Source organism: Rhinolophus ferrumequinum, chromosome 27 (genome assembly GCF_004115265.2).
Source record: "Rhinolophus ferrumequinum isolate MPI-CBG mRhiFer1 chromosome 27, mRhiFer1_v1.p, whole genome shotgun sequence".
In the NCBI taxonomy this organism is placed as follows: domain Eukaryota; kingdom Metazoa; phylum Chordata; class Mammalia; order Chiroptera; family Rhinolophidae; genus Rhinolophus; species Rhinolophus ferrumequinum.
Window position 1 is genome coordinate 4,887,391 of NC_046310.1, and position 21,082 is coordinate 4,908,472.

The following is a 21,082-nucleotide window of genomic DNA, read 5'->3' on the forward strand; positions in this document are numbered from 1 at the left end:
TATTGAATATGCACATAAAAATACCAGTGTTTTTATCTTGTTTCTGTTCAGAGAACTAAGCAAATGTGTTCTTTGGTGCCTGGGAGAGTTTAGCAATACTTAAGAGATAATGGAAGATAAGGACTCCCATCAACATGCCTAGAAACAGAAGACTCCAAATCCCATACCTGTGAGCTAAGAATGAAAGGTGGACTTAGGACAAAAGGTAAGGAAGCTCAAGTTACCCTGCAGGAGGACTAATACATTTCCTTCCCACACATCATACTCTAGCTCCCAAAATAAAAAGTACTATACCCTATTCATTTTTTAATCTGAGTTTTGAGATTTTTCAAGTGGAAAGATATCACAGATAGAAATATATCATTCTAAGTTTTAAAATCACCAAAGTCAGTGAGAAGAATGTACATTCATTAAATGTATTCAATATAAGTAAAGAAGTCTTGAAAAGGCTGAACGGTTCAACCAAAGCTGAAGAATTGTTCTTGATTTTTCATTATTCCTTTTTAAATAAAAAGTATAGATATAGTATATTAATACATACAGATTGACATTTTGATTCATTCAAAATAGTCACATCCCTTTGCTTGGTTTTGCAAGTTCCAGAAACCAAAAATTGAATACCATACATAACACAGTATTTTCAATAAAGGAATTATAGAGCAATGAAAAATCAGAAGCAAGATGGCTTAGAGAGCCTTATGACCTCTAAATATACACACATTTATAACCTGTATTTATTTTCTAAAGAAACAAATTTTAAGTAATGCTAGTTTAACCAATGGAGAAAAAACTTCTATCAAAATATACAATTTCCATTACAGACTAGAAGGCAAGTATTAAAAAAATAGTTGTAAGCCAAAAAGTTTGCTCATATGAATGACAGGCATCATCCCTGTGAAGCATAAAGCATCAAATGAGGTCTTTTGATCGATCTGTGACCTTCTTCATTTGTAAGTTTCTGATAAATTCATAAAGCTTGACTCTCAGTCTTTAGATCAAGGCATATCCATGCTTCTTAATCCAGATTTCCAGAAGAAGGGGAAACCAAGTAACTCAGAATCTCAAGTGGGATTTATGTTTTACCATGTACCTGAAAAATAGTATTATAATAGGTTATAATGATTATACAAATTTTAGATACTACACGTAAAAATAAGTGGACTTTTAACTTAAAATCAACAGTGAAACAATGTTTTGTTTTCTAAAAAACTGGAAACCTGCTACTGTAACCTTTGGGAATATAACGTCTTCTAAAGTAAGCTAGAAGAAACATTCCACTTACTAAATTCTATAATCTAAGAGCTTCTCAGTAGAACAATAAATGTTTCTCTTTAATACGTTATCAATTAGAATCACTGGTCATAATCACCTCTGACTTTGAGGAAACCCATAACATTCAGTAAGGGACTTAGACCATGAAAGTTACACATTTTAGAGGGCGCCTCACGAGAAGACCAGATGCAGTGGGATTTACTGCGATCATGTGCTGCTCTGAATGTTTCCAATTACAAAACTGGTGTTGTTTTAAGGACTGCAAGAACTCTCTACTAGGAATTAAAATAAATTCCAAAACTCAGGTCCTTTCATCAGCTACCCGCAACTCAAATCCAGCGTCAGAGAGCTTTTTGTGCTGACCGAAAACACCGGACTCCCGGGGTCCCAGCCCTCCGGTGGGGAGAACACAAGGTTCTGAGAGCTCGCACAGGCCTTGACAGCAGGTCAGAGTCAGAACTGAAACGCCCGTCTTCTGACTCAGAGTTTAGGATGTTTCCTATCAAGAAACCCTTTCTCCTTCTCTTTCTAAAATCAACAGAACACAGATAGTTGGTAAATTATCGACTGTAAATCAGCATCAAATTAGAAAACGTTCAAAAAAGGGAACTGGGGGATACGGTTCACCAGTTTGGGGAACTTAAACCTAACTGAAAAAAGCAGAAGTGCACGCATCTGAGCATGAGCATTACCTGTCCAGCGTCTCCCAGAACCGTAAGAAAACCGGTCTATCCAGGTGGCGTTTGTGATAGCTGAGTTCTAACACTGTCACATCCCATTTCTGAACGTTTGGATCTAGACGAACTTCATCATATTTGAGATGGAAGGCTTTAACTACATGGGGGTGGGGGGGAGGGAGAGAGAATATTTTTTATTCAAACTGCAGTCAAAATTTTAAAAAAATTTTCTAAAAAAATAAAAATACCCAATACAAACATTAGCTAAAATTTTTTTTTTAATTATTTTTCTTCCACCAATTAAAGCTATATTATAACCAAAGTGATCTTTGAGATAGATGCTACAAACTGCAGCATCCTCAGAAACATTTAATTTAACAAACATTTATGGAGGGTTTATACATGCCAGCTACTGGGGACTGACCTGAGGAATAAGGTAGGATAAAATGCACATGGTCTGGTGAAAAAGAATAATAAGGAAAAGACTATTCAAATACAGTATGATAAAGGTTCCTTACCCAGACCATGGAATTCCAAAAAGGCTTGCATAGGCAGTGATGTCTAATCTAAGACCTAAAAGTGGAGTAAGAATTAGGCTGACACAGAACAAAAGTGACCCAGTTAGTCAGAAGAGCACACTCAAAGAGAAAATGGTTTAGTGTAGGAACTAACGAAATTAAATGGAACTACACTGTGCAAAGTAATGGAGGGGCTGCATAGGAGGTAAGACCACAGACGTCTGAGCAACTTTGGCTTCTGGGCCATATGAAGAAGTCTGGGCTTTTATCTGAGAGACATGGAGAATCACTTCAACATGTTCAGCAGAGACAACTGATAGAATTCCGGAATCTAGAGGAGAAAGAGAGAGATTTGATCAACTGGGGAGAAGATATATGTATGGCAAGAAAACCATTCAAGAGATAAGTAGGGAGTGAGAACTAATGGGCCATGGAAAGAAATGATGAAAAGGAAAAAGAAAAAATTGGCACTTCTCTCGAGAAGTTCATAGACGTAGATAACTAAACGCTATAAAAAGTAAGTCCGACAAAGTTCTAGGAGAAAGATCTCAGGCAGAGGGGATAGCTGGTAGAGAGGCTGAGCTGGAAGCGAGCTGGGTGCCCTCCCAACAAGCCTAACTTCTCTTGTGGGTGATGTCCCACACGTAGAACCTTACGGCTATGGCAAAAAAACCCTGAATTTCATTCCAAATGGGACAATAAGCCACCAGAAAATGTAAAGCACAACTACACGATAACTCTAGGTGCTGGGCAAATACAAGACTCCAGGGCAAAACTTCCCCAAGTCCTGTGTGTGCTGCAAACAGTTAGGAGGTGGGCCTTTTAGTTCTCCTCTCTCCCTGACCATCCCAGCTGGCTTGTTATTGTATTTGCAATCAGTTCACCTTCCGTGGAACTTGTTTTATATGTGCACGTGTAAGGTGTGTGGCTTTTCTGCCCATTTTTAACTTTTTTCCCTAAGATTCAAACTATGACAGCTACTGTCACCATTATCATCAAGTATTAAGGTTTTCAAAGAAATGATTAATTTTGTTCATTTTTTGATAGCCACCTTACGAGCAGGTTACCTTGTTCCACTATTACCTGCTGGCTTATTTTTGATGTTAAAAATAAATCAAGGTCTAATTCTTGATGGAAATCCAAAATGAATCAATTGTGCCCACCAAAGAACAAAAGAAAATAAAACAAAACAAAACACTCATAAGCATTATTTCTAAATGATTTCCTTTTTAAAGTACAGGTCCCCTCATCAGACACATTACTCATTTTGAAACTAATTCAATTTAATGAATTTAAGCCAATTTATTAAAGGGCTTAATGTTACACTTTGAGAGAAGACTTTCAAAATATTTGTAAAAATATTTTTTAATTTTTTAAACTTTTAAAATTAAATATATCAACATTTCAACACCTCCTATTCTGCTTACATTTCACACTTCTAATTTTCTCAATATGCCTGCTTTAAATCATTCTTAAAAATACATTATTAGTTATATTTTAAAAAATGATTTATCTAAAGCCATAAAGGCATGTAGTTCCCCTTAACAATTTCAGTAAATTTAGTTTATACAGTATTTTTCCAACACAATAGAGAACGTTTTAAATTAAAAAGGGAATATCAGAATCCAAAAAGTTTAACTTACAAATGAAGAAACATAAGGTTTCTCTCATCATATAAAACATTTCATCATTTAACATGGAACGATGGTGACAAGCAAACCACGACATCACTCTAAAATACCTTTCTTATTCAGAAAAAGACTTCAAGGTTTTAAGCCTCAGCAAAAAGTAAAAGAAACAAAGTTCATTTATAAGAAGCCAGTTATCTGGTGGCACAATGAATACAGAAGCAAAATACTTCAAACAGCTCAGAACTGTTCATTTTCCGCAAACTGCATGAAGCTTGTCAACAATTTTTTGTGGGAACAAAGCAGCAAAAAAATTAAAACGGTGCTCTTGAATAATATTTAGTAGATACAATGATGGCATGTCAAATGATAAAGAAACAACATAATGTAAGGATATTATTAAGTGAAATTTTCTCAATGATACCTAGCAAAATTTTGAAGAAATTTAAAAATCTTGATCACCGACGTATGTAGCCATCTCAAGCATAAAAAATCGTATTTTCTAAAAGCTATATCTAGTCATAAGCTCAAATTTCTCATAATTTTGAAAACTTTATTTGCAATTTTATACAACTCAATATTTACTATCTTCTCTAAAGTTTTGTATTTTATTATGCAATATAAAGAAAACATAATTTTTTTTACCAAGGCCCACAGAGACGCTCCAAACGCCCTCCGTCTTCTCCCCGAATGCTACACAGATACTACTGTTTTCAGTGTGTGTATGGGGGAAAGGTTGGGAAGCTAGAAGAGGCAAGAGGGAAGTCAGCAAAGAGACCAATTAAAAGCAAAGAGATAATATAGTCCTGAACTTCTGGCTTAGATAAATTACTACGAAAAACTAACTGAGGAAAAGAAACAGTTTGGGGATGAGGGAGAATATAAGACCATCGATTTCACGGGGAAGAGGGTGAGCGTGATGCACTGATGGGAACATTAGAGGCCTTCCTGGGGAAGCATGACCCGCGTAGGCCCCGGGTATCGGCTAGAGACGTGACTTTTCAAACAAGAGGGCACAGATGGTAACTGAAGGCTATCAGATCTTCTTCAGAGGGTATTTCTCATTAAAGGAGAAGAGAAACAGGAACAGAAAAACGTAGCTGAAAGCCAGAGGAAAAGTAGCAAGGAAGTCTGAGAAAGTATAACACACCACAGAGAAGAACATTTTTAAAAGGAGGAAGTGGGTCAAAAGAGTCAAAGTCTGATAAAGAGGTCAAAAATATCCTGTATTTGGGTCACTGGTGAGCTTGGTGAGAATAGTTTAGTGGAAAGAAGACGGTCAGACTACAGCAGACTGAGAATTAGGAGAGAGTGAGCAGAGACAATTCTTTCAAAAGCTTATCTGTAAAAGGAAAAGGAAAAGGCGATAGGAGGCAGGGTGAGGTCAAGAGAAAGGGTTTGTTTTATCTGTTTTAAGATGGAAGGGGAAGAGTCCTTTCATCTTAAATGCTAACAGAGGGGCGGTGGGGGAAAAACGAAAAACAAAAAATAAAATAAATAAGTAAATGCTGACCCAAAGGAATCAATAAAGAAGGAAGGCTGAAGAGGAAGAAAATAATCCATGGAAGAAAATCATTACTAATAACTCTTTTTTTTAAAAGCCTCTAAGTTCTTATCGAAATTTCAGAAGACTTAACAATCTGAACAAAATAACAATTAAAATGTCGTTTATAATTAATTCAATTTAGACAGCATTTACATCTTCAAGACATTCTTATCATTTTTTATTACAATACTACCACCAAGGAAAGCAAGCAGGTAGAATACAACATTTGTGTTTAGTGACTGTATTTTCATAAAAATTCCCATTCTCTCTGCATCTTTAACTTTCTACTTACCAACTCTGTGCATCACTCAAGTTTCAGAAATAACATAATATTAGCATTATGAAAACTTTTTAAAAAACGAATGAAGGTAGGACAAGATTACATCTTTCAAGCGCCAGTTTCTAGCCTGGAAGAATAGTAGTACCACTAACAAAAACGGAAGTTGCTAAAAATCAGCTGGATTTCACAGTAGCACAATCTACGTTTATAATAACTAAAGTTGTCATTTGTAATAAACATATTTGTTTCATGAGAATGCTTTTTATAAAGTGATTCCACTAATGTTACTAATTTAACTGGGTACTCAAATTAAATAATAATTGAACTACCCCAAACAGCAAAAAAAGCAGGTTAAATTCCTCTGCTTTTTATTGACTAATATATGGTGGAGAAAGGCTATAACCACATGAAATCCACTCCTTTAACGGGTTATCTACCGAATGCTTCCCCTGCGCCACACACTCTTCTGTGCTGATGAGACAAGAGCGAAGAAGGCAGGTAAACCTCCTCCTATCATGGAACTTGCAGAGAGAGACGACGACGATACAAAAATAAGAAAATATCAAGAACAGTTAAGTGCTATCATAGAAATAAAACAGCGTAGAGAGTAACTGAGAGGAGGGAATGCCTATTTCCAGGGCGGTCAGAGAAGGATACTCTAAAGGGAAGAATACTTGAGCTGAGACCTGAATGAAAAGAAGCCAGTCATGCTACAACCACTCCAGACAAAGGGAACAGCTGGCAAAAGCGACACAGGCACTTTAAGTTACAGCTACACATCACTGTTCATCAAAAGTCAACCCCCTGACAACAATTCTAATAAAAATGTATGGGCATGCAACAATACTAACGATTTTAAAGCAACCTAAAAAAGTAATTATTAATGTTCGGGGATAGGCAATAATTCACTGTTAGATATTAAGTTCATAGAAAACATTAACGGTCACAAAAAAGGCTAAAAAATATTTCACAGGTGCTTAAAAATAACATTATATAGAGGGTACCAAAAAAATGTATACACATTTTAAGAAAGGAAAAAACGATTAAAATTGTAATACTCAATACATACTGACAACAGAAGATAAATACACGTCATGTTTGCCTTCTACAATTACAAGGGGTGCTCAAAGTGGTTACCATCAGCGTAATTTTAATATACTTTTTCTCCTCCCCCCACTTCTCCCACCTCCCCCACGCCCCCACTCCGGTTCAAGCTGTTGTTTCTCAGTCTGGTTGTGTAGGCCACAGCTCGCTGGCCCATGCGGGTATTAGGAGCCTGGCGCTCCCCCGGCTGAGGCAGTCGGTCGCAGGCCGGCTGCTCACAGCAGCTCGCCGCAGCTCTCACCGGCTGCCGGCGGCTCCCGGCCACCCAGCTCCAGGTAGAGCCGTTGTTCACAATCTTAGCTGTACAGGGCGCAGCTCACTGGCCCATGCGGGAATCCAGCATGGCGCTCCCACCACCTCAGCCACCAGGCCAGCCCCCGTTTTTTCCTTTCTTAAATGTGTATACATTTTTTTTGGCACCGTCTGTATATGTTACTTAGTAGGAATCCTCTGATATACACATCATATATGCAGAGACATAGACGACTCTTTCTCTTAAATAAAGTAAGAGTACTTCCATATTAGGCAAGCAGTAAAAAGTAATAAAGAAAATCTTACTTTTAGCAAATATGTCAACTGGTGACCCATCAGGCAAAAGCCATGGCCAACCTTTGAACTGCCACGCGGGACCTTGCACAAAAACTGCTACAACCCGGTCCCTATAAACAGAAAAGGGGGAGGGGGAGAGTGGAGAGAGAAAATACACAAACGTGAGTTTCGGTTATTGTAAATCCTGAAGAAAAGTCTCGTAATTAGTCTTGCAATCTAGTCTCCTGTCAACAGTTCTAGGAGGCAAGCCAAGCACATCACCGTAACTTCTCATCACGACGTTTCCATCAGATTACGACAACGCTTGCTACACTCCCATGTGGCTGTATTTTGTGCCTGAGTCTTTTTAAGCACAAGCGTAATCCTTCTCTGTGATCTCTTTTTAGCCTCTTATGTCTCTGCCCTTTTATTAACTACAGTGAGGGCCCACTTCTCCAATGCAACAGGGAACAGTAGTTGATCTAGTAATTGAAAAAGTTGGTTTCAAAATTCAAACACATCCTAAATATTTTACCTTAATTAAAGGTAAAATATTATAAATTATAATTAAAAACATTATAAATTATAGTAATTCACCAACCATTTTATGAAGCTCTAAGGCTTTATTCTGAGTTCTGATTATTTGGAAAGTAATTTGAATACAGAATCCATCTAGACTTTTTAAAGTTTTTCAACTGTTTTTCAATTTTTCACTCACCCTACATGCTATAAGTATTGCTTAAAGCAGCTTCTTTTTCCAACCATTTAACTTTGTTTTCCTAAAAAGAACAAATCTCTTTCTAGGCCCTCACATTTCACTGGTTTACAAAATATTTAATTGAACTGAGAAATCGCAGTAAGTACAACCGCCATAAACAGTCTACAAGTAAAAATGTGGGAACAAAACCCAACATCAACAACAGTTAACGTCAGTGAGATGGACTCCAGCATTTACGATGTGCCCACGCTGGGCTAAGCACCTTACAACGTGACTCTATGCACACATTTCATCTTCAAAAGAATCCAGGGAGGCGAGTACTATCATTATCCCCATTTTACAGACGAGGAACCAGAAGTGCATGGGCATGCTAGAGAAAAGAGGGAGGGAGGAAGACGACGCGTAAGGAGAGAGAAAGGAGGCGGGGAGAGAGAGGGAAATAAGGGCCTGATCTTGGACACTGGTGGTGCTACTGTCCCGTGTGGGGGCTGAAAAACCACGAGAAGAGCCACTCCACTCAAAACCACGGAAGCAGTTCTGACCTTCCAACTCCCTGACAGGGTCTTAGCAATGCCCGGGAGTCCACGGACAACCAGTACATTAGATGAAGAAGACTCGGTCCATCCAACAAAACATTAAACCAGGGTTGCCTTCTACTCAAGTAAAAAAGACCTACAGTAATAATCGGTTACCGTGACAAACCACAGCTTAAAATTCTTAACTTGTTCAAAAACCTGTTCTAAGGCTAAAATTAAATCTTAAATAAAAGATTTCTTCCTTTCAAGGGGTATATGCCTCATCCCACCAAAACCGTCCTTGGGAATGGAGCACATTATTAAATGGCTTCTTAATTTTATGATGTAACTTGTATCATATTAAAAGCTCAAGGTGCCTGCCTGCCAAGAAAAGGGAATTTGCTGGAGAGAGGTCACCTGCATCCTTCCAGGTCTCAATGGGTTAGCTGGGGAGCAGCAAAATATAAATATGACTCCCGGTGGATTGATGAAAGGACAATTAACACAGAAGAAAAGAAGAAAGAAAGGGAAAACATCCCTAGGTTATGACACCAATGGCTAGGGACCTAGTGAACACACACAAGCCATGTTCTGTGTACAGTGAGGCCACTCGTAATAATGCATGCTGCCTGCATTATCATTTTCTGCCAATAGCTCCAAACATATACAATACAAATGGTACAACACTCCTCCTTCCTACAAGTTTTCAACCTGACATCTGAGATTCTCATTTTATTCACTTCATGTATTACTCAATGTATCTTGGTTAGGTATCAGGGGGGAATTATAATACAAGAACCCTTTATTCTTTAGTGAATTAACATACCAATATCGTCAACGGCTTGACTTCCTAATGTCTGAAGACTAGTGAGTGCTGCAAAGGGAAATGCCATCTCATGCGTCAATGTGTGGCATTCTCTGTATCACAGAGATGCGCTCAGACTGTGTTTTCATTCCAGCTTACATCAGTGAAACAATTTAAGGTAATTCATGTATATGAATTTTATATATATAAGTATTTTATATTACAAAAAGCTTAATATTTTATTAAAGGACATTTTAATGTAGTAACAGCCCTAAAACATGGTGATTATGTTCTTTTTATTAAAGTATTCCCTTACACTTAAAAGTAACAATGCCTTCACTGACCGTTTCTTACCAGAAAATCTGAATTGTCCAAATCAAAACACTAAATAAACTATAAACCCTCAAAACATTAGTCTATTTGAAAGTTTTCCTCTAAAAGCTGATCCAGAACAAATGAAAAAAAATTTTACTAAGGTTTCTAGAAGTTAGTGTTTCTTCTTATAAGTAAAATAAAGTTTAGCTATTCAAAATATAAATTTATTTATGTATTACTAATCTGTATTATTGATGACCAAATTAGACAATAACACAGGTTTCAAAGATAGGTTCTATTTATAACTCATGATAAAATATGATATGTGTTCATTATACTAAAAATTATAGATTATCTTACCAGTCTTGAGGCATAAGTTTAAGGGGCTGGTCTACTACTCTATATGGAACTGTGACACTAATTGCAGTGCCCCCTGGTTGCATCTGGTCTTTTCTTCTCTGTATTAGAGTTTCATTTTCTCGTTGGCAGCCTTGTTTCTTCTTTTCATCTGATGGGACAAATCTTTGAAAACACAGACATGAGAAAACGTCAAATGATTCAATGTGATGCAAACAGTAAAATACATTATATTTTGAAATTACTTTTTTAAATACTGAGTTTTTAAAAACATTTATTTTTAAAATAAACCTGTTTTGCACGTACAGGTCATAATGCTTCAAGAGTATGGGTCTTCCCTTGCATGTCCAACAGAACACAAGCTCACTTGGGCCATAAGGATGTGTGTGGGTGTCTCACACAGACACACACAGTTTATGTTTGTTTATCTAGCACTTAGCATTCTCCAAGGTTACACAAAAGACCACACTAATCCTTGACTTCTCAGATGCTATTAGAGGGAAATTTTATTATAAATCGAAAGGCAACTTGAAATAAAGACGTGGCTGGCTAGGCTTCTTCCTGGACAGGGGACTGAGCCTATCCAGGAACTTCACAACACACCTCTTTTCACATTTTATGCCTCAGCAAAATTAGAAAAATGCCATCAAATTTCAGGGTTGTTTTGCAATTTCTAACGTAAGGAAATTTAACTGGTGTATGCCAACTGTCTGATTCAGTAAATACTGCTAGTAATTTAGTCAACTGCCAAATCTATGTGGCTCAATTCTCTACTGTACCATCAACAGATATTCTCAAAAATAATTCAGCAATCTGCAGAGCTGTTAACCAGGTCTAGATTTGTTAAGTGTTCACAAAGTATTTTAAAAGTCTTTTTTTTTTTTTAAATATACACACCCCTAATACAGCCTATTAGCTATTTTATTAGCGATAGTCTGGGCCCTCCAATTAAATGGGGGCAATGCAATCACTGTGTTGAGTAGCGTTTTGCTTCTAAAATTTAGGAGAGATAAAAGGGGAAGGGGATGCATGAGAGACTGCACTTGGTAGAATCCTTTGAAAATTTTCAATACCACGTGCTGGTATTGAAATATGATACAGTCATATTAACTCTGTAGTCATGAAAGTTGTTAGGATATGGTGATTGTGGTAAGACTGAACTTCACTTTTGAGCTGAATGCTTTCACATCCATATCACATCTAATAGAAAAGACTGTCGTGTCATTTTAAAAGTTCTCCCAGATAATCACTTTACTCCCTATGGATTCCTTTACGAAGTCATCTACAAGAAAAGATGGGTGTGAGGTCATTCCTCCAAGGGGGAACACACGCACAAGCCTCCCAAGTACCACACACATGCCCCACGGCTTCATGTCAGTGTTAAGTCTGCACACGCAAGGCTACTGCCACACAATTTACATACAGTGACGTTCAGAAGGGTATCTTTTCGTGAATGTACACTCAGTGTAAGCAGCACTCCAATCAAAACAAAACATCTGCATCAAACCAGAAACGCACCTAGGGAATATTCCAGTAAATCCCCATCCTCCCTCCCGCCACAGGCAGCCGCTATTCTGCAATCCTTCACCCAAGACTAGCTTTGCCTGTTCTAGGAATGCACACATCTGGAATCGTACAGAAGCACTCTTTTAGGTGCCTGGCTTCTTTCACCCAGGTGAACATTTCCAGCGGTCATCCATGTCGTGGGCATATAGTGGTTCATTCTTCTTGACAGCTGAGTAGAATTCTAGTGTACAAATATGCCACATCTGTTTATACATTCTCCTGTGGTGGACACTTGGGTAGTTCCAAAATTGGGGTTATTACAAATAAAGCTACTATAAACGTTCTTGTGTAACTCTTTTTGTGACACATGCTTTCATTTCTTATGTAAACACCTATGCGTGGAACTATTGGATCACAGGGTATGTTTAACTGTGTAAGAAATTGTTGGGAAGTTTTCCAAAGTAGGACAAGGTTTAAAGAGCATCTTAAAGGTATCTCCGAGCTAGCTAGTAAGAAGGAAAGATTCTGGGCCAAGGACTAAGTGGAGCTGGGAACCAAAAGAAGTCAGAATAACAGTGCAGGCTTCTACCCATGGAAGGCACTGGCAAACTAATTGAACTTAGGCTTTGGTTTTTACAGTATTTCACAAGGCTATTGGAACAGGAAACAAAGCCACAATTCTGCTCCAGGTAGGGAATCTAATAGGAGTTCCTTCTTTCATAAAGCTAGAACTCTCCAGAAATAAGTTCAATGTAATGGCAAACTAGGAATAAACCCACTGTCCATCTTCTTCCCTGCCCCTCACCCCCTACCCTAACCAACACCATGGCAACTGCAAGGAAAATCAAATCTCAGAACTGTAAACTGGACCTCACTGAGACTTGAAGCAAGAATTAACAACCCTGACCACCGTGAGTGGTTCAGGATGAACACGTTATCCAAGACAGGCCAGAGACGTAATCCTGGGGTTTCTGCTGGAATTACTGGGAAGCAGGCACTATCTTAGTACAGTGATTGCTAACCTGGACGTTCTGGTCATCGTCTTTATGGATGATTACGGAGATGGAGACAGCAGCCCCTGATTCCATCATTTTAGCATTGCGTCCGGCTGTGTCGAAAGCCAGAACTTTTAGGTCATATTGAGACAATAAATTATTTTTTATAAAGGTACTATCAGTTGGTTTTTATCACTTAAAAGTATTCTAACAAGTACAACCAGAACTGCACAACTGATACGGTGGGTGGTATGTGATCTGGATAAGTATTTTGATGTCCACTGACTCACCCAACATTTGCAAATTTCTGTATTCCACTTTATACTCCATAGTGTGAAAGGGTGTGGGGGGCACAATTAAAGTCATTACTGTTTCAACACATGTAGTTCTACTGAAATACTTTCACTAGTACTGTCAAAGAATAAAATACAAATGAAATGACAAAGCTAGATACGTTCCGGACTTTTAATTTTGTTATTTTGAAAACTGAACAAGTTTATGGATGTTTTCCACGTTAAAAATATAAATTAAAAAAAAAAAACTGAAATAAAAAACATAGTATCTGGATGTGGAATAATATCTTTAGTGCAATGAGAAAATAACAAGCAGCTCCTATATTGTTTCCCAAGTGGCCGAGTGTCTGCAGTGCACTGGGAGCATGAATGATCCGCAGCACCATCGTGAACCCCAGGAACTGTTCTGCCCGCTTCTTCCCCAGGCTCTACGCAGCGCCTTACACGCTTGTGCTCTGAAAGCTGCCTGCCTGAAGCAAGGGGCCCTCTTTGCAACGCTGCCCATGGAGGCTACTACCCTCATGGCCGGACTCACAAGTGCCATCCAATCAGTTTATTTTCAATAAACTTACAGTCCCACTGAAACATCTCTCCAGATCATGTTCATGAATGCAAAATGTGTTTTTTAACACTGCCATAATGTAACCTCAATTTTGTTTTTCAGGATGTTAAAGGTTATGGTGGGGTTTATTTTTGTTCTGTTTCATTCACTTACTGAAGCGCTAGAAAATGGAAGAATCCCCAGTTTCACGTGAAACCAAGTAAACTCCATGCTACCAGGCATATGGGTCCCAGCCAGTGCTCTCATTGTGAGGAGGAGGTTTCAATTATGCATTAATTACACAGCAAGGCCTCCAGCTGACTCAAACTGTAGGGGATGTGTCAGCTGCAATGAGGTGTTAAACAATGAAGGGAGTGTTTTCAACTTAGAAGAAAAATGAGGTAAGGTCGGTCTTAAGAATGTGGTCTGTAGTAAGGCTAAGGAAAAAGACACTGAAATGTACTTTTTGATTTCTTTGCACATTTGCTATCTTCTGTTATAAAACAATATTTTAGATTTGTAATACATTCGGATGAGCACTGCAAAGGTTTCAATGGAATAAAAAAATTAAAGACAGGATTTCTTTTTTAACATTTCAAAAACTTACTGTGAATTTTCTGCAACCATTCAGACATATTTATGAAACACATAGTTGCCAATTACTAAAAAAAAATGAAAACTGAAAATATCAAATTCACAGATCATAAAAACCCAAGAGCGACAAAAGGCCACAAAGATCACCTGATCCACATACAGTAAGTGCAAAAAACCCAATGCCAAGTACAATGACACTTCGTGGGAACCAGTCACAGGTACAGATATGACTACCATATAGCAAAAAACGAATTGAAAATTAGAGATAAATGCACTAAATGAATTCACAGCTTGCACAAACACACACAAAAGCAAATTCTGAATTTCAGGTATACACGAGTACCACTCTCCAATTTTCTCAATGTATTCCCCTCTCCTTTTCCGTTTCCTTCCTGAACATTGACTTAATACCTATTACTTGGCAAACAATGGAAATACAAACAACAGGAGAATAACAAGTCCTTTTCCTTGAGGAATTCACAATTTAGTTGTAAAGTGTGGTGGACTGCAAGACACAGACAGAGCCATCACAAAACAAAAACCAAAAAATACATGCATGTCATATTTCACAGATTATAAATGATTAAAAAATCTACTTATGTATATTGATTAGAAGATGCAAAGGAGATAAATAAATACTCAAGGAAAAGCACAGCATTTTAAAAAAGTTAATAAAACTTATTTGTGTGTGGGTCTGACAGTCTCAGCTGTAGGAGCGTCCGATCTATTTCAGAAAGTGGGCCAAGTGATTCCATTCCTTTTCACCCCCGACTGTAGGAACTGAGCCAGTAACCCACAACACGATCACAACACTCAACTTCACGACAAAAGCCTGATAAAAGCTACAACCAGAAAACAAACATTTCTTCTCTCCATACTTTGAATGGAAAGAGCTTCACTGAAAATTTCATTCAAAGGTACTAAAAAAAAACATAAGAATAATAAAACACAGATAAACTTGTATGTACCAGGTTACATAAATTTTTATACAGCTATTTAAGTCATAGGTACTTCTTAAAATTCAGTTCTACATTTGGTAAAACCTAAAATCAGCAAGTATTACAACTTATTTTGCTTCTCATTTTTAATTAGTCATAAGTTATTTAGAAGCAGTATGAATTCCTTTTTGGAGGTGAGGGTTTTGGGGTTGTTTTATTCCTTCTTCAAGAACTGTCATTGTTATTTTACTAAGAAGGTAGATCATTCACTCACATTCTTCTTTTAGATACTAATTACGTTATTGAGTGAATGTATTTTCTTAGTTATCACTAAACATATTTAACAAGAATTTTTACTGTCAGACAATTCAAATTATAAAATACTATTCTAACAGTGAATGAAGAGTTTTTGTTCTTGAGTTGTCCCATGACTATCAGGTCCAGAAAAAAAACCCTCATTTCTTAACCTGAATGTTTAAGACTCTCCACTGTCTCAAGGTTAAAACAACTAAACTGGTCACTGGACGATCCTGACCTGCAACTAACGAAATTCCAGGGTCGCCTTTAAAGTTATGTCTCAGCATTTTCACTGAGTGTAAGAATGGGTCAAGCTAAATGCATTCTATAATCCTTTCAGATCTCAAATTCTAGAAAATAATTAATTTCAAGTATTTCTTTAGATTACAAAAAAAATCACTGTGGTTCTGTATGTTCTCACTAATACCACAAAATTTGTCAGAAATGTAGGTTAAGTTTTTATTGACTAATATATTACAGTGGAAGTTTAATTTGATTTTGAACCAATCTTCTAGATGGGATTTCAGTTTATAGCGTATCAAAGGAAATTATGTTTTCGACATACTTTGAACAATGCACATTAAAACTGGGAACACTGGGTTTTACACTAAATGCTGGAACATATTCTATTTCTCATCAACTGCTATTAGTTCCTCCTCATACACTATAACCACTATCCTGGCGTTCCTCAGAGGCTGGACTTGTGGTGTATTTATCTACTTAGCACTGTGCTTTTTAGTTATGGCTCAGTAGACACAGCAATCTCCCTAACTGGGTGTTATGACTAAGTCCATCTGTATTTCTCATAACAGACAAAACAGCATGATGTACAACGTAAAAATGAAAACTCACTTCTAATGTAGGGTGTATTCCAAACCAAAACAAACTTTTTATAGCTAAATGGGCAAATATTTTATTAAATATATTTTTTAAAATTTCTCCTCAGATATAACTCAATCAAGAAATGGGAATTAAAAATTTGCTGGCGTCTTAAGAGATTAACATACATTTAGCAAACTGAGTTACTACTAAGATAGATTAAATATACCTAATAAGCTTTATTAATTTATCATATTAATATAATACAAATAAAAATGCTGTTGGAAAATATGTGAACTACTTAAATTTTAAGTCTAAGTCTGAGGCTGGTTGGGTAGGGGAGACATTTATTTCGTGCCCATTGCCCTGATGCACATTCATTAGAATAAATTGAATACAACTGCAACTATACTCATTTTAAACAGGAAATTAGGAAAGAGACATTAAAAATTTCAGGTACAAAATTCCAGTTATAAAATGAAAATGTATAAATATCCACTTATAAAATAAGTAAGTCACAGGCATAAGGATGTAATCATGTACACCATGGTCAATAATAGTATACTGCATATTTGAAAGTAGCTAGGAAAGTGGATCTTTAAAGTTCTATTCACAAGGAAAAAAATCTGTGTGTAGTGGTGGATGTTCACTAGCCTTACTTTGCGATTATTTTGCAATATATACAAATACCGAATCATTACATTGTACACCTCAAACTAATACAATGTTATGTCAATTATACCTCAATTTTTAAAACTCAGAAAGTTAAGCATCTGGAAAATTTAACATAGAATATAGGGTTCATTTCCATTTTAACTAATTTTTTTTAAAATGTATAGGTTAAAAAACCATGGTTCTACCTTCCTCCCCCTAGGGAACTTCTTATCTAATACCCAGAAGTTCCTATTACTTCTTCCATTCTGAGGGTGAAAGAGGGAGAGAACCTGAATTTGTTTTGGAACATCCTCAAGCTCTTCAGGGGGGGGAAAAAAATCAACAAAACAATTCATATTAAAAATAAATACAATAGTATCCTTTTCATTATGACTTAGCCAAAAGTCTGTGTAATTTTCCCTAAAAAACCCAGACATTAAAAATACATACTCTACTTTGAAAATTGTATTTCAGACTATCTATAAAGCCTATAGCACAGAAACACAAATTTTGTTTTCGCCAGATAAGGAGTACAGATCATTACTGTCAACCCTCTCTCTCTGTGCTTTGAAAAGAACAGGTTAACAAATGACTCACTTCAGGTCCTGTAGAAGGTCCTTAGCATTAAGCATGGTTATTAACGAGGTGGTAGCTGCAGGAATGATGATAATGGGTGTTCGAGATCCTGTACAGACAAAATTTTAAAGGTAGCAAATCTGTTATTACCAAAAGGAATTATAGTTACTCTCCCAATTAAAAGTTAAAAGTTTGTAAATATGTAATTATAACTCTGTGAGCCAAAAACTATTTTAAGTCAACAGTGATACTCAAAATGCTTAATCATCAGTAGGGCCCAGGCACTCACGTATCAGAATAGGTAATACGCACACACGTTTCATATAACCGCACAAGCATAGTACCCGCCCTGGTCTGGAAATCTAGTTTAGTCACAGCTACTTTTTAAAGTACGTTTAGAAGCATATGCACAACCTCACCTTTCTTCTGATTTGGGGGAGGTCTTGCTTGAGAAACTGCAAGAGAGGGGAAAAAAAAAACTCAAACCTTTTAGTATTAAAAAAATCTCATTCTTATTAAAGATAAGAAACTTAAAAAACTTAAAAAGCAAGTAAGGTCTAAAAATTATCTGTATTTACATATGACTAGCTATAAAATTTTAAAATGCATTGCAATCTTCTCAAATAATGAGTTATTTCTCTGCTTCACAAAAACATTAAAATGATTCAGCATTATTCAACAATCTGTAGTTGCATCAGTCCTTACTTACCAAGGAACTATCTACTATATTCTTTTGTAGTTATTTTCCTCTGAACAAGGAAAGTGGACATACTACGGAGTGGGCACTGAGTATCTATGTCCATGGATGTTAAGGTCTACCCAAGGAAGCAAATAAACAATTTCTTAATTCACTGATCACCACAGTAGTAAATGCAGAAACAGAGTATTACAAGAGCATACGTACAACACTGGGGGAAGGACGAGGAGGGGGACGTGTGCTTAACCCTTGTGGAGAAAAATGAAAGGCATTATCGGGAGCCAACACCTAAGATATTTATTACTTTTTTTTCTCTCTCTCTTTTTAAAATTGTTTTTCCTTTTTTATTAGAAGAAGAAGAGAACAGTACAGGCCATGAGTCATGTGAAGGTCTGTATTATCTGGAATTGTCCATATATATTATTAATAATTGTAAACATATGTTATAAAAAACACAGATAGTCATCCTTTCATTATTTGTATACAACAGACTTTATAATGCACAGAGATATTTGTTGGCATGATGGTAATACCAGCCTAGTTCAAAATTAATATATTTTAGGATAAAGTGCTGTATGTTCAATTTTCAGCATTTATTCAACAATTAAAATTTATTGACTGCCCTCTATGTTCCATGTGCTGTGGTACTACAATGTGCTTTTTAGTCATATAAACAAATAAAAATTTAGGAGAGTTAAAATTCTAATTAAACATCAGTTCTTAGAAACAGATACTACTTTTAAAGGAAAGCACACACATTTTCGGAATATGTTCCATTTTAAATGCAGTAAAATTGGACACTGCACAACAGTGTACACTCCTATGTAGAGTAAGTCATCGTGTTAAGTATTATCCAGTCCAGTAGTATGATTCTTCCAGCCACATAAAGCAGAAGAAGACACACACAAATGGAAGTTCTCACACGTATGCATTTGCTATAGTGTTGTCATTTTTATTAATGCTGAGAAAAAATACTAAAACTTTATTAGGTCATTTTTAGAAACAGGACTTCTGGATCCATCTTACTAACTAGACAGCATCACCTGGGCTATAACACAGTCTCCATAACGATTTGGTATTTGGTAGAGGGATAAAGCAGTGACAGGATGGACAGGGATGGGGGTACACAGGAGACAGCAGCTGCTATGAGAATGACTAAGGAGAAAAAAAAAAAAAGACGTCTTTGAATGAAATGCCACTGATGTGGTAGAGAGCCCAAAATGGACTCAGGAATTTAGGAAAAGTGTCACTAAAACTCAAGGCTAAAAGGACCCAATGTAAGAAAATGATAAAATATGAAAGCTCACATATTAAAAATAAAGTTTAGAGGTTTAGTAGAAAACAACTACAAAAGAGCGAGGACGAAGGCAGGGCCCCTGAGGAGCTCGCTAAGGATGAGCCTCCAAGAGGGCGGAACAGGAATCCACTCAGCAGAGTCGAGTGTCCTCAGATCTCCACTCCAACCCCCTTTGGCCACTCCCCATGCGAGGAGAAGGGACTGACTGCTCCATCTCAGGTGGCCCCACCCAGAAAACAGGTAATAGTTTCTATCACTGATGCTGCTGTAAGACTCGAAACAACGACACGCGGTTGGTCCTTCGACACGTGGTCGGTCCTTCGCCAGCTCTGGGCGCCCATCTAGCACTTCCTGCACCGGGGCCACCGCCGACACTGACCGCTACAGCCCCTGGTCCCACCCACCTCCAGTCCAGCAAATGCAGTGACTGATGATTTACAGGCTGAGAATTAGCAAGTTTTGTGGCTATGTCTGATTTCAATTATAATTATATTCATTACTTAAATATTTACTTGGAGCCAATGTACAAGAACTCTGCTAGGCTCTTATTATTGTAATGATAAAGAAAGCAGAAGTAATCCCTGCCCTCCAAGACCTCTCAGTGAAGTAGAGGGGCCACAACCCAACTAAGCAAACGAACACACAGAAGTAAATACATGTGACTACGTAATATTAAGGAATAACAGGAGTGTACACTGAGAGGAAGGTGAGCTTCAGGTAGACTGCTTAGGAAAAGCCTCTCAAAGGAAGTGGCATTTAAGCAGAGATTTGAAGGATGAAAAGGAGCCAACCTGCCAAGAACAAGTCCAGATAAGAAGCAGGAACATGGGCAAATGGGAGAAGCAGGAAGAAACTACTGTGCCTGTGGATCTGCAGATGTGCCGGCCAAGGAGACAGAAGGAAAAGTGGCAGGAGATGACCTTAAAAAATATATGCGGAAACCAATTCACACAGGGCTTTCCAAGCAGCGTGAGTCTGTACTGAGGCATCACTGGAAAAGCCTGCAACTTGTAAGCCAGAGAGTGACATAATGTGGTTTTCACATCACATCTTCGGTAAGGAAAACCCAATGGGTTTCAATAACTGGTTCAAAGGGGGGCGAGCAGGAAAGCAGAAGGCTCAGTCAGGACTACAAACAGCACCGCAGCTCACCCTGCTGCTATACTGAAAGTGTGTGTGCTTGAGCAGGAGGCGTTTTGTTTTCCAGATTCCCAATCCAAGGCCCACTGAACGAAATGCAGTCACAGTGCGCTGCTCGAGAATGGCCAGGCCCTGGGGTGCTGTGACGGTATTGTACTCTCCATCGCTGGGTGTGCCTTGTTGGGGACTGGAAATGAATGGGTCATGGAATAAGATTTTAAGATGCACTGATCTAAAGAAATAATGATGGTTTAGACTTAGTTGGGGTAGTAGAGAAAAAGAGAACATCGATGAATCTCTAACACAAAAAAGGTGAATCTGACAGAACTTGCCAACATTAGATGAGAGGAATAAGCAAATGTGAAGAATGAAAAACAACTCCTAAGCTTGTGGCTTAAGAAACAAAGTGAATGGTGGTGCCTTTTACTCATGAAGAAGCTGAAAAGTGTGAAGACATCTTGGGGAAAATATC

At 37.5% G+C, this 21,082-nt stretch overlaps 1 protein-coding gene across 1 annotated transcript in view; it reads right to left on the minus strand.

Annotated features, from left to right (window-relative positions):
- Positions 1-304: 304 nt before the first annotated feature.
- CDC73 (cell division cycle 73) overlaps positions 305-21,082 on the minus strand; it is an 84,470-nt gene continuing 63,692 nt past the window's right edge. The window contains exons 12-17 of the mRNA XM_033099607.1: positions 17,896-17,931; positions 17,498-17,585; positions 10,267-10,428; positions 7,584-7,684; positions 1,965-2,106; positions 305-1,090 (exon numbers count right to left, since the gene is read on the minus strand). Coding sequence (XP_032955498.1) covers positions 1,054-1,090; positions 1,965-2,106; positions 7,584-7,684; positions 10,267-10,428; positions 17,498-17,585; positions 17,896-17,931 — 566 coding nt within the window. The 3' untranslated portion in view covers positions 305-1,053. The remainder of the gene's footprint in view (positions 1,091-1,964; positions 2,107-7,583; positions 7,685-10,266; positions 10,429-17,497; positions 17,586-17,895; positions 17,932-21,082) is intronic.